We start from the raw sequence: 14006 nt of genomic DNA, 5'->3' as shown, positions 1-14006 counted from the left end.
ACTGAATTTCCAAGGACAACTCTTTTTCTACTTTTTAAGGCAGTGGTAGCTTAATAGTTAAGATACTTGACTAGTAATTGCAAGGTTGCCACTGTTGGGCTCCTGAGCAAGACGTTTAACCCTCAATTGCTCAGGTTGTGTTCAGTCATATAAGTCGCTTTGGGTAAAAGCGTCAGATACATGCCTCAAATGTACTGTGTGTTCAGAAGCAAAAAAACCAACAACATAAAAGATCAATTTTTTACGAAATGCAAAAAAGAGCTAAATATTTGAGGATTGCAGGGACTGAATTACTAAACGAGGCTATAGTGGAACATTGTCACTGTAGTCTGCTGAGATGCAGTTTAGCCAACGTAAACGCAGAAGCAAGCAGAACCCCGGACGTGCTTACGGAGTTCTGCTTCCTCCAGGCCGGCAGGGGCAGCAGAGTAGCAGCTGGGACGAGACTCGGGTGAAAGGTTGGCAGCAAGATGGCAGCGGCCAAGCGTGTGTTGTATGTGGGTGGGTAATGTTTGTCCAGATGTAGTTGGTGGCGCGACCTTAAGACCGAGAGCCGTTACGCGTGCATTCACGTGTTTGATGTCCTAGCTGAGTTGCACGCGGCTGCTCTCGCGGAAGGCGTTTCTGACGGCGCTGTTCGTGTCGCAGGTGGTCTCGCGGAGGAGGTGGACGAGAAGGTCCTGCACGCGGCGTTTATTCCCTTCGGCGACGTCACAGACATCCAGATCCCGCTGGACTATGAAACAGGTGTGAAGGAGGAGGCGCTGGATGTGGTGTGGACCCCTAAATGTCTGTCTGTCTGTCTGTCTGTCTGTCTGTCTGTCTGCCTGCCTGCTTGTCTGTCTGTGGTGCGCACCCCTAGCTCTCTGTCTGTCTGTCTGGTGTGGACCCCTAGCTCTCTGTCTGTCTGTCTGTCTGTCTGTGGTGTGGACCCCTAGCTCTCTGTCTGTCTGTCTGGTGTGGACCCCTAGCTCTCTGTCTGTCTGTGGTGCGGACCCCTAGCTCTCTGTCTGTCTGGTGTGGACCCCTAGCTCTCTGTCGGTCTGTGGTGCGGACCCCTAGCTCTCTGTCTGTCTGTGGTGCGGACCCCTAGCTCTCTGTCTGTCTGGTGTGGACCCCTAGCTCTCTGTCGGTCTGTGGTGCGGACCCCTAGCTCTCTGTCTGTCTGTGGTGCGGACCCCTAGCTCTCTGTCTGTCTGTGGTGTGGACCCCTAGCTCTCTCTCTGTCTGTCTGTGGTGTGGACCCCTAGCTCTCTGTCTGTCTGTGTTGTGGACCCCTAGCTCTCTGTTTGTCTGTGGTGCGGACCCCTAGCGCTCTGTCTGTCTGTGGTGCGGACCCCTAGCTCTCTGTCTGTCTGTCTGGTGTGGACCCCTAGCTCTCTGTCTGTCTGTGGTGCGGACCCCTAGCTCTCTGTCTGTCTGTGGTGCGGACCCCTAGCTCTCTGTCTGTCTGTGGTGCGGACCCCTAGCTCTCTGTTTGTCTGTGGTGCGGACCCCTAGCTCTCTCTGTGGTGCGCACCCCTAGCTCTCTGTCTGTCTGTGGTGCGGACCCCTAGCTCTCTGTCTGTCTGTGGTGCGGACCCCTAGCTCTCTGTCTGTCTGTGGTGCGCACCCCTAGCTCTCTGTCTGTCTGTGGTGTGGACCCCTAGCTCTCTCTCTGTCTGTCTGTGGTGTGGACCCCTAGCTCTCTCTCTGTCTGTCTGTGGTGTGGACCCCTAGCTCTCTGTCTGTCTGTGGTGTGGACCCCTAGCTCTCTGTCTGTCTGTGGTGCGGACCCCTAGCTCTCTGTTTGTCTGTGGTGCGGACCCCTAGCTCTCTGTCTGTCTGTGGTGCGCACCCCTAGCTCTCTGTCTGTCTGTGGTGCGCACCCCTAGCTCTCTGTCTGTCTGTGGTGTGGACCCCTAGCTCTCTGTCTGTCTGTGGTGTGGACCCCTAGCTCTCTGTCTGTCTGTGGTGTGGACCCCTAGCTCTCTGTCTGTCTGTGGTGCGGACCCCTAGCTCTCTCTCTGTCTGCCTGTGGTGTGGACCCCTAGCTCTCTCTCTGTCTGTGGTGTGGACCCCTAGCTCTCTGTCTGTCTGTCTGTCTGTCTGGTCTGTGGTGTGGACCCCTAGCTCTCTGTCTGTCTGTCTGTCTGTCTGGTCTGCGGTGTGGACCCCTAGCTCTCTGTCTGTCTATCTGTCTGTCTGACTGACTAGCGTTTATACCTCTACAGAGAAACATCGTGGCTTTGCGTTCATCGAGTTTGAGTCGGCAGAGGTGAGTGCTTTGGCTCTGTATGACAGAACCCTGCTAACCCTTCAATACTTCACCCCCCAACACTGTGCAAGCGTCGCTGCCTAGTGGCCAACTGCTGGACAGCTTCTGCAACTTTGCTGTGTGTCACCGTGCAGGTCGTACATGTGAGTTGTCTTTTATTGTAACTCTAATTCACGCTTGATTTAGTTGCTTTTCCAACTGTTCTTCCACCAGGACGCTGCAGCCGCGATCGATAACATGGTAAGATTCCCTTTAACATCACAGTTTGTTCTGACTACAGTAGATGCCAATCTGCCATAAGAGTAGCATACAGTATATCAGGTTTCCCAAACGCCACTCCTAGACACATTTACAACATTTAACAGATGCTTTTGTCAAGAGCATCTTAGCATTATTATGAATCATTATACTATTATATTTATATTATGTATATGTGTGTGTGTGTGTGTGTGTGTGTGTGTGTGTGTGTGTGTGTGTGTATAAAGTCTCTGATTTACTGAGTAATTCTAAGTGGATTCATAAGTGTAGCAGAACTTATGTTTGAGAATCCTCCACGTGTAGACACCTCAGATGATGCAGGTGTTGAACACTGAGCCACGTCGTTTGTCCTGGGTAACGCTGTTTCTGGCCTTGTGTGTCACAGAACGAGTCCGAGCTGTTCGGCAGAACCATCAGAGTGAACATCGCCAAACCCATGAGAATCAAGGAGGGCTCCTCGCGACCCGGTGAGCACGTGCACACTCTAAGGGCTCTCTCCCAAATAAAACACCCTGACATCAGAGCGTACGTGTAAGCCTTGGATATACATTGAGGGCGACTTTCCCACCTCCAGTGTGGTCTGATGACGACTGGCTGAAGAAATTCTCAGGGAAGACAACAGAGGAGGCGGAGCAGGCAGAGTCAGCAGGAGAAGCAGCCAATGCAGCAGCCCAGGAGGTAATATATTTACATATTCATTTACATATACATTTACATTTATGGAATTTGGCAGACGCTCGTATCCAGAGCGACGTACAAAAGTGTTTTGTCATTTCCTCATAGAATAAATCCTAGTACAGTACAGTAGGTTAGAGTCCAACATACCAGTGAACTAGAATACATAGAAAAGTAAATAATGATACCTACAAAAATACAGCACAAATATAAAACAACATGAGTGCAACACCAGCTATAAGTGCTAGAAGGGATCCGTTGGTCTGTAGTAGTGCAGTATTAGTGCTCAGCACAGGGAAAGGCAGGGTCACAGGGTCAACTGTTCACCGTCACGCAGTGTGCACTGGTATCACTCTCCCTAATTGGCTCACATCTGCGCTTGGCGTGCGTGTGTGTGTGTGTGTGTGTGTGTGTGTGCGCAGGGTGAGCCACACACCAAGAAGGGCAGGACCAACCCGCAGGTCTACATGGACATCAAGATCGGCAACAAGCCTGCAGGGCGGCTTCGCTTCCTGCTCCGCGCCGACGTCGTTCCCATGACGGCAGGTGCGAACCCGAGCTGCTCTGAGATCAGCAAGGCCGGCTGCCTCGTCCTGCTGCATTGGTGCCCTTGCTGCTCTGAGATCAGATACCAGCCAGGTGTCGCTGTCCCGCTGCGCTCGCAGAGCTACAGGACGCTGATGCAGAATAGTGGTTGCCGAGATACCGGTTACTGAGATACTGCAGTATTGGTGTCCTGTTAAAAACACACACGCAGAGTTGCGGTTACTGAGATGCTGCAGTATTGGTGTCCTGTTAAAAACACACACGCAGAGTTGCGGTTACTGAGATGCTGCAGTATTGGTGTCCTGTTAAAAAAACACACGCAGAGTTGCGGTTACTGAGATGCTGCAGTATTGGTGTCCTGTTAAAAAAACACACGCAGAGTTGCGGTTACTGAGATGCTGCAGTATTGGTGTCCTGTTAAAAAAACACACGCAGAGTTGCGGTTACTGAGATGCTGCAGTATTGGTGTCCTGTTAAAAAAACACACGCAGAGTTGCGGTTACTGAGATGCTGCAGTATTGGTGTCCTGTTAAAAAAACACACGCAGAGTTGCGGTTACTGAGATGCTGCAGTATTGGTGTCCTGTTAAAAAAACACACGCAGAGTTGCGGTTACTGAGATGCTGCAGTATTGGTGTCCTGTTAAAAACACACACGCAGAGTTGCGGTTACTGAGATGCTGCAGTATTGGTGTCCTGTTAAAAACACACACGCAGAGTTGCGGTTACTGAGATGCTGCAGTATTGGTGTCCTGTTAAAAACACACACGCAGAGTTGCGGTTACTGAGATGCTGCAGTATTGGTGTCCTGTTAAAAACACACACGCAGAGTTGCGGTTACTGAGAGGCTGCAGTATTGGTGTCCTGTTAAAAACACACACGCAGAGTTGCGGTTACTGAGAGGCTGCAGTATTGGTGTCCTGTTAAAAACACACACGCAGAGTTGCGGTTACTGAGAGGCTGCAGTATTGGTGTCCTGTTAAAAACACACACGCAGAGTTGCGGTTACTGAGAGGCTGCAGTATTGGTGTCCTGTTAAAAACACACACGCAGAGTTGCGGTTACTGAGAGGCTGCAGTATTGGTGTCCTGTTAAAAACACACACGCAGAGTTGCGGTTACTGAGAGGCTGCAGTATTGGTGTCCTGTTAAAAACACACACGCAGAGTTGCGGTTACTGAGAGGCTGCAGTATTGGTGTCCTGTTAAAAACACACACGCAGAGTTGCGGTTACTGAGAGGCTGCAGTATTGGTGTCCTGTTAAAAACACACACGCAGAGTTGCGGTTACTGAGAGGCTGCAGTATTGGTGTCCTGTTAAAAACACACACGCAGAGTTGCGGTTACTGAGAGGCTGCAGTATTGGTGTCCTGTTAAAAACACACACGCAGAGTTGCGGTTACTGAGAGGCTGCAGTATTGGTGTCCTGTTAAAAACACACACGCAGAGTTACGGTTACTGAGAGGCTGCAGTATTGGTGTCCTGTTAAAAACACACACACAGAGTTGCGGTTACTGAGACTGCAGTATTGGTGTCACTTTAAAAAGGAAAAACCTGCCAGGAAGTGATGCGTTGATTACTGTCTGTCTCCCATTGGTCTGTGGCAGAGAATTTCCGCTGTCTGTGCACGCACGAGAAGGGCTTCGGCTTCAAGGGTAGCAGTTTCCACCGGATCATCCCGCAGTTCATGTGCCAGGGCGGAGACTTCACCAACCACAACGGCACGGGCGGTAAGGCCATCTACGGCCGCAAGTTCGACGACGAGAACTTCGTCCTGAAGCACACGGGCCCGGGTGAGGAGTCCAGCCCTGCTGCCTCTGCACGGGGGGAACATTCGAATTTACTGTCCGAACACGAAAACGGAGCAAGTTACAAGACTCCTGTACGGAGTAATTTATAAGTAATGTCATTATCCTTTATCTGTTTGTTTATCTGTCTGTCTGTCTGTTTTTGTTTGTTTGTTTGTTTGTAGGCCAGCTCTCTATGGCCAACTCGGGGCCAAACACTAACGGGTCACAGTTTTTCATCACCTGTGATAAAACCGACTGGTTGGACGGCAAGCATGTGGTGTTTGGGGAGCTGATGGAGGGCATGGAGGTGGTGCGCGCCATGGAGGTGGGTGTGGGGGTGGAGGTGGGTGGGTGTGTGTGTGTGGGGAGGGTGTGGTTGCACATATATGCTTATAAGAGTGGATGAGATGTCAAATCATTGTCGTGTGTTGGTCTTGGTTCTTTACTGTTGAGTGTCAAATAAAAATCCTGTACAAGATCTTAGAGAGTCTTACAGTAATGGTGGCAGTTCTCAGGACTGTAAAGTGGGTTTGAGCGGGTTTGAGCGGGTTTGAGCAGGTTGAAGCGGAATACCAGTGGTTTGGCTTCTTGGTGCTGATGGGTGCTGTTTCTGTTTCTCCACAGGCTCAAGGAACTAAAGATGGAAAACCCAAACAGAAAATCATTATATCTGACTGTGGGGAGTATGTGTGAGAGGTGTGTGTGTGTGTGTGTGTGTGTGTGTGTCTGTGTGTGAGAGAGAGGATGTGAGACATGACATTTGTTTGGAGGATTTTGTAAATCTCTAATAAACTTTTTAAAAATAACACTTCCTTTTTCACTGGCTTCATTTTTGCATATATTGCTGTCAGATAACGGAAATATTAGGAGTAATTGCTGAATAATATTAACATTCATCACCAGTGTTATGGGATTTATGTCACTTTTAAGCTGTCTTACTTGTCTTTCATATTTTCTTCTCGCTACTTCAAAGTCAGTTAAGTTGCTATGGCAACATACTTTCACAGAATTTATGCAACGCACTCAGGTGTGTTAGAACTCTCAACCCACAGGTATGAAACCCTCCTAACGGAGCCTTGGTAGTCCTGCCAACGTGATGAGTCATTTTCACAAACAAGCAGCTTACCAAACAAAAACCGGGGCTTTGAGAAGGGTTGGGCAGAAATCCAATCCCAGAATGCACCAGGCGTGTACAGCGTGCAGCACCTGGGGCTATCTCGTCGTCTTCTGCGCCTACGACGTGCTTGTGCTGGGATTCCACAACTCTTTCCATGTGTACCTCGTCGTGATCGAGGAGTCTGAGGAGACCAGCTCCAAGATGGGCAAGTTGCTTCTGGTGTTTCCTCTGGTGTGCATCCTGGTGTGATATTTTTTCTGGTGTGGTGTTTCCTTTGGTGTGGTGTGGGCTCTAGTGTTTCTTCTGGAGTGGTGTTTCTTCTGGCGTGGGCTCTGGTGTGATGTTTCTTCTGGTGGAGTCGTCATAATATTCTTCAGCTCAGCGCCAGGGAAGATGATGGTGCCTCATGGGTGTCGGAGAGATCTTCATCCTGGGGTCCTTCATCATCCTCTTCTCCATGGTTGGCTCTTCCTTCGCTCCGTCACTAGGGGCGCTCTTCTTCACGCACGGTGTCCTGATGGGATTTAGGTCCATCTTGGCTTCCACTCCGGGTTAGTACAGAATGTCATGCAAACTCAGACTAATTCCAATGTACAGAGTGCATGGAGCTGGCAGATGACTAGACACATTCACCTTGTGTAAATTAGTCTTAACGAGATCTTCCCCCGCCAGCCCATAATTCTTTTCGGTTCCAGCTCCTGTGCGGTGCCAGACCCTAGCAATCAGCATCCACGTTGCTGGGATTCACATGGCGTTCGCCCGTGCCGCTCTGACGTGCAGGTTCGCCACGTTTCTCAGGTTTGGTGCCGGTGCTTCACCACCAAGTGCTCTAAGGCTATGGGGATCATGATGTGGAGAGCAGTGCTCTCCTCCAGATGCAGTTCCAACAGCACGGGTGGAGACAGGGCGGAGCCTGTGAGTCTGCTCCACCCTCACGATCATCTCAGGCTTCATCTACCTGCCCTTGGACCCTAAAGGGGAATCATACACCTGCTCTGAACACTAAAGGTGGGTGACTGTGTAGGGACTCGACCTTGGTATCACAGATGCTAGGAATTACATTTTACTCCCTGTATTGACCTTTGACCTCATGAGAGCTGAGCGCATGCCGGTGGCCTGGGGCTTCACGCTGACCGTGAACGCTGTCAGTTTGCTGTTAGTGCACTTTTATTCATGTCTACTGCAGCTCTGCTTAAGCTGTTACGGGCCTGATCTCACCAAATGCTCATATTACTTAGAATTTTGCTACTAAAATGTCTGAATTGCAGTTTGAGCTCTGCAAATGTTTCTAATTGCTAAAATTGTTTGTTGTTTGCTTTCTCCACGGCAAAAGGTGTCACATGCCTTACAATACCCGAGTTTAAATACCAGTGACACAAGAGTCCGTGTTCACCAGTGTGCTGGGATGACATTATCCCGTCACAGAACCTCTGAGGAAAGTTAGCACTTGGGATCCGACAGAGAGGCGGGTCTTGTAGTCTTCCTGAAGGTGACGGGCGTTTCTCTGTACCACTGGTGCCCCTCTAGGTTGGATGAATGACATGACAGGGAGCTACACCCTTCATCCCGTCAGACCTGGCACAGTATCAGTACACACAAGATCACAGAGTGGACCAAATCTGCCGTCTCGCGTCACCCATTTCTCAGTTACATTCTCAGAGCTTTGTGTTATGCAAATTACTAAAGGTCATTGTTAGTTACATGCTACCATCCAACATTTTGTCGCTAGCACAGGATCAGGGCCCATCTGTAAGTCAAGCACTGAGCATCTGTTTTTCTGAGTAACTTTATTCAATGATTCTTTTTATTGGAGATTGCTGGGTCAGAATGTTTTGAGCGAGAACCATGAGATAATATATCAAAGGTGCATTAATATAATGTATAACATGCTAGCATTAAATCATATTCGCATTATACAGTTTAAAAAGCAAACAATTCTTAGGGCTGAAGGGAAACTAAATCACTCAGTGGTTAAATTTCATACTTGTGTAATGTAGCACGTTGTGCATTAACATACAGTGGCCACAAGGCGGCGCACTGGACCTGCGTATGAGAGGAGGCCAGTGTAGCAAATAGGCTAACACCCGGGTTGGCACGGAAACGTATACGTATGAGGTAGAAATGCAACGTTATGAACCTCTAGTGCAGAAATAGCTCCTCTATTCCAGACTGCAGAGACTCTCAAACTCTAAGTTGCAGTCCTTCGTGCAGTTTGTTCTTGTGTTTTACAGAAGCCATTTAAAAACAGCTTTCTGGGTAAAACGGGGTAGTCATGAGTGTTTTTGAGTAAATATATTTGTTTTGGGTCTGATCTACTCGTGTGTGTGTGTGTGTGTGTGTGTGTCACAAGCACATAGCTGGTCTTCTGTATCCCATTGCTAATTATTTTGCACACACATTTAAATGTTTACACACACACAGAAACATACAGAGGAATAATATTAAGACAAGTGTTCCATTAACCAGTAATCCAAACTATTTATTTTCAGCACTGAAACACATTTGTTAGACAGTTAAACAAATCCAGTTAGAAAGCTTTGAGTCACACGCCACCTAAACCAATCAAGCATTTCACACTCCAGAAGCACGTCCACGTCACACTCTGGCGCGTCTCTGTGGCCCAGTAGAGGCCGCCAGCACTGTACCACCTATAAGAGCTGCCGCACATGCAAACCAGAAGCTGTCGCTCTCTCGGCAGAGGGCAGCTTCCGTGTGTCAGAAACTCGCAGGTATGTTTTGGACACATGGACACATGGACACATGGCTCCGGTCGCAGCCTCGGAACCCCCGTGTAAACCCCAGATTACTGTCCTAATGCAAACGAGACATGGGAATATAAAGGAAAACCAGACGGTTTAACGTAGTGATATAGTGTCGTATACAGCTGTCATATATGTACTGTGTAGCCATTACAAACCCAAAAGGAAGCTATTATAAAGTCTACGCTTGGGCAACGCCTACTCAGATTAACGCCTAATCAGATTCGGACCTACTCAGATTAATGCCTAATAAGATTAACGCCTAATCAGATTAGCACCTACTCAGATTAACACCTAATCAGATTTGCGCCTACTCAGATTAACGCCTAATCATATTAGCACCTACTCATATTAATGTGTAATCATATTAACGCCTAATCACATTAGTGCCTACTCAGATTAACGCCTAACCAGATTAGCACCTAATCATATTAATGCATAATCAGAGTAGCGCCTAATCAGATTAACGCCTAATCAGATTTTCATGGGTTGCTTAAAAGAAACAGATATGCTTGCAGTCTTGACACTAAACAAGGCAGGTATGCGCATTCATTTTTTTGTCTGAGTCTTAGGCTCCCAATCACAGTCATAGAGCACCCAGTGACAGAGAGACAGACGCTCCATCCATCCATCCATCTCTCTCGTAATGTCTGTAGCAATGTTATGAAGAGATGCAGCCTGCATGAAGGTTAATTAATAAAGCACTCGGAGTAAAACTAGAATGTAGGACAGGCTCCAGTTTAGCTGTTAAAGTAACAGAATGCAGAAGCTAAATTTTGGCAGGACAGCACACACACACACACACACACACACACACCCCATTGCTCCCCTGACTATGTTATTGCAAACTACTGAAGCATTTAAAATGTGCACAACATCTCTGTTTGCACACGTCCGTGAGGCTAGTTTATCACGTTAGTACAACTGCATGTGACAGCCAGTCATGGTCTTCAGGGACTGTAGCCCACCTGAGTGGAAGGGAAATAACTCTTTAACTCTTCTATCAGTTTTGTAGGAGTCATTCTCTCCCGAACTATGGAACCTCAACCCAGCAAGCTCGGAGAATGTGCGTAGTACAGAGTGAAACGTCTGTCATCCTCTTAGATTTGTGCTTTAAACCACTCTGTCAGCCTGGTTGTCTTTGTTAAAACTCCCATTCTGTCATAAACATTTATTACAACGGACAAACACTCAAGTTTTTGCCATTTTTCCTCTTAGAATAAGAACTGACGTAACTAAGACACACAGCCACCTCACTCTGAAGACCAATAAAACCGTGGCCGAGGAACTTTGCTGGCTTGCTGTTGTAATCTAATAAGTGCTGATACTTCATTAACTAAACAGTAATTAGGTTGTGGAGCACCTTCACACCGTCTCAGTTCTCTTGTACAAATCTTTTGTGTCTTTTCTCGGTGCTGCCCAAAGGAGAGAAAATTCAAGTGCTTTGTGCTCTGAAACAGCGTACAGACGTTTCGCAGGGATAACGAGTTACGCTTCAATGGCTGGGCTTTCAAAGGCATTCACTCACCGATCCAGAAGGCCTAGATTATTTTTCTACATTATTTTCACTACATTACCCTCATTTAATTCTCTCTTTTGTGCAGTTTGGCACTTCATCATCTTAATAACGTTGTGCTGTACTTGCATAGGCTCTGCGTAGAAGCAAAAGGGATATTACAACTGTGTCACTGTGCTCTTCGTGGTCGTTTTATGACAGTGAGTCGTATATTTTTTTGTGCCGCCAGACAACTGGAAAACCGCGCCGCCGACGTCCCTCCGCGCCGCGACAGAAGAGACGTCCTTCCAAGGCTTTATGTGGAGGCGTCCGTCCACCAAGCTGCAAAGAAAGGTTTCCCAAATAAAGCTTTGTGTTTGATTGCGATTCTCCATCATGCTTTCATCCGCTTCCAATTCTTCCCCCAATGAAAAAAAACCCCCCAAAACAACAACAACAACAAAAAAAACCTCTCCGTCACACATTTCGGTCACCCCTGTCAGGCAGGTTCAACACGAAGGGGAACAGAACCCCTTTAGCATCCTGAGGTGCCTTCAGAGGTTCCTCGGCGAAGCGTGCACCGTCCTCCTCCACCACGAACTTCAGGGTCTGGTTCTTGTTGACGCAGTAGATACAGTTGCCCAGGACGGCACACCTGAAGGGCAGCGAACTCCCCTGGCGCTGGGCGGCGCAGTCATGCCACATCTTGACGATGGTGTTGTACTTGAACACGCCGACGCCGAGCTCGCGGCCGACGTCGAAGCGGTAGATAAAGTTCCTCAGCGCCACCATGTCGGCCGACTTCCTGCGGCTGTTGTTGTACGGACACTCCTGCCACTCGTCCCGCTTGGGGTCGTACTTGAGCAGCCGGTAGAACAGCGAGCCGCCTGATACGTACAGCTCGCCGTTGCAGGCGGTGGCCTCGTGGGCCACGGCGAAGGCGCCCTTGGGCAGGGCCGCCACAGCGGTCCAGCGGTCCGCGCGGGGGTCGTACCTCTCCACCGTGAACAGGCACTCACCGCCGACGGCGTACAGGCAGCCGTCCGCGGACACCAGCTTGAGCTGCGCTCTGGCCTGGCTCATGGGCCGGACCTCGCTCCAGCGGTCCGTCACGGGGTTGTAGCAGAACACCCTGTCCGACGCCTTAGCCTTCTCGCTGCAGCCGCGGATTCCGCCTGCCACGAACAGGTAGTTGTACATGCAGCAGATGCCGCAGCCTTTGGTGCTGACGTCCTCGGGCATGACGGTCAGCGTGCGCCAGTCCCGCGCGGCCTCGCTGTAGCAGTAGATCACGTGGCTATCCTCCAAGGAGGCGCCCAACAGGGGGCTCTGTGGGCGACTGTTGCTCCTGCTCGGGGGGCGGCTGCCAGCGCGCTCGAACACGTCCTCGATCTCGGCTGCCATCAGGCACGCACCGCCCTCCATGCGTTTCCTGAGGACCAGGTCCCTCTCTGCGCCCGTTAGGCGCCCGTACACCGCGGGGTCGCGCAGAACCTGCAGGAAGTTGTCGCTCATGAAGCGGTAGGCTGTCTCCTTCAGAGTGTTCAGACGTTGCTTTTTGGCGATGGCTAGAATCTCGTAGCAGTTTTCGCTCGTGAGTTGTGAAGACACGCCGTCCACGGCGGCCTGCACCGCACACGGCATCTGCAGGATTTTCGCCCCTGTGATGACGTCCACGACGTTTTCCTTGTTAACGTCCATCTTGGAAGAGTAAACATAATCTATCAACACCGTCAATGTCTTGTAGTTCACCCCTTTGACCTTGAGAATGTCCCGTGAAAGCCTGGCTTTGAAGTAGTCACTCTTCTCCGCCAACACACACTTATGTGCTTGGATTTTCCGGCCCCCCACTTCGATGACTAGATCGGGCTGCTCTCTGAGTGATGGGGTACTTCCTAACCCATTACCGCTGTGCTTTACGACCTGAGCCAACCCCGGCGCCGACTGTCCATGCGTAGCACCGTACGGGCTCCCCACACCACCTCTTCTTTCCGTGTCCGAACCTAAAAAATGACCCAGCGCCTGTTCCAAACGCCTTGTTTCCTTGTTTCTGACATCACTTAGACTCTTTGTGGCTTCAGTCTCCTCTGCAGTGTCCAACCTAGTCTTGAGAGACGCGTCCAGACTGCAGGAGACTTCATTCCCGCTGGAACATTCCTTAATCCCATTCTTACTGAACGCCTCATTCGGATGACCAACAACGAGGTCCAGCATCTCCGCTTTAGCTCCTCCCACCGACTGAGGGTGTTCCTGAAACCCACTGTCACTTGAGCTGCCGTCCTGAAGGGAATTTCCCGCTGCTAGGCCGCATCCCAAGCTTCCGGTTTCAGTCAGACTTCCAAATTCCACCGTATCCCAGGATCTCTGCTGGCAGAGAGCGTGGTGCCCCTGCGGCGTTCCTGTGTCGAGAACAGCTGCTCTCGGAATACAGTCATCGTCGTTCCCTTCGGGAATGATCGACTGGCCCGAGGGGTCATGGTTTGCTGCGTGGAATATGACGTCTGCCTTTACGGTGAACGTGTTTCGGTCTCGCAGTGTGTTCATTCTTCTGTTGTCCCGGCTTGCACTTCCACAGCAAGGTTCAGTGGGAAAAACAAAACAAAACAAAATAAAATGAAAAATAAAATAAAATAAATCTAATTTGTCAAACCCCGCTGGGCTGCAAAACAGACTGACATCCGTTAATTGCTGGAAGTCAGTGTCGCTGGCCGTGGTCTGGCGGGCGTGGTCTGGTGGGCGTGCCTCAGCAGTGCAGCTGTTTGGATGTCATTTGTGCCCCATCAGAGGTTCGGCTGGAAGGAAATCCTTTTTTACGCTTGAATCGCTTCTGTTCATCTGCCAAGTATAGTCTCTTGTTCCACACCTGTATAAGAAAAGTAAAACATCAGTTACGTTACCTAGTTCTGTGTGACACGAAACCGACCCTCAGGTGACCAAGAGTGGTGCTATTTCTTATGGAAAGTGGTTTAAAACGAACAAAAACCTGAATATCATTGTCAGCAGAAGATCACTAATAGCTAATTGCTATACTTTCATTAGGTGTGAGTCAGTGAAGAATCGCTCTGCACTGCAAATATCTCCAACTGATAATGAGGGAAGAGAGAGGTGGAGGG

At 49.5% G+C, this 14006-nt stretch overlaps 2 protein-coding genes across 4 annotated transcripts in view; one reads left to right on the top strand and one right to left on the bottom strand.

The window, feature by feature from the left end:
- Positions 1-422: 422 nt before the first annotated feature.
- Positions 423-6330, top strand: ppie (peptidylprolyl isomerase E (cyclophilin E)). 3 transcript variants are annotated; one of them, XM_035532837.2, is made up of 10 exons: positions 424-501; positions 649-747; positions 2214-2257; positions 2471-2497; positions 2901-2982; positions 3090-3193; positions 3613-3736; positions 5340-5525; positions 5705-5847; positions 6147-6330. In XM_035532837.2, the coding sequence occupies exons 1-10, from the start codon at positions 471-473 to the stop codon at positions 6213-6215; spliced, it is 909 nt and encodes a 302-aa protein (XP_035388730.1). In that variant the 5' UTR covers positions 424-470; the 3' UTR covers positions 6216-6330. The 3 variants fall into 3 exon arrangements, with proteins under 3 accessions (XP_081578319.1, XP_035388730.1, XP_081578320.1); XM_081722193.1 differs by lacking the exon at positions 5705-5847 and having other exon boundaries at positions 423-501; positions 5340-5632; XM_081722194.1 differs by lacking the exons at positions 424-501; positions 2471-2497 and having other exon boundaries at positions 2214-2400.
- Positions 6331-9102: 2772 nt separating this feature from the next.
- Positions 9103-14006, bottom strand: part of kbtbd11 (kelch repeat and BTB (POZ) domain containing 11) — a 9945-nt gene continuing 5041 nt past the window's right edge. The window contains exon 2 of the mRNA XM_035532844.2: positions 9103-13756. Within this exon, the coding sequence (XP_035388737.1) occupies positions 11371-13437 (2067 nt within the window). The 5' untranslated portion in view covers positions 13438-13756 and the 3' untranslated portion in view covers positions 9103-11370. The remainder of the gene's footprint in view (positions 13757-14006) is intronic.

This window comes from Electrophorus electricus, chromosome 10, assembly GCF_041902795.1.
Source record: "Electrophorus electricus isolate QZ-2024a chromosome 10, ASM4190279v1, whole genome shotgun sequence".
In the NCBI taxonomy this organism is placed as follows: Eukaryota; Metazoa; Chordata; class Actinopteri; order Gymnotiformes; family Gymnotidae; genus Electrophorus; species Electrophorus electricus.
This window is presented reverse-complemented; position numbering and strand designations above follow the sequence as displayed.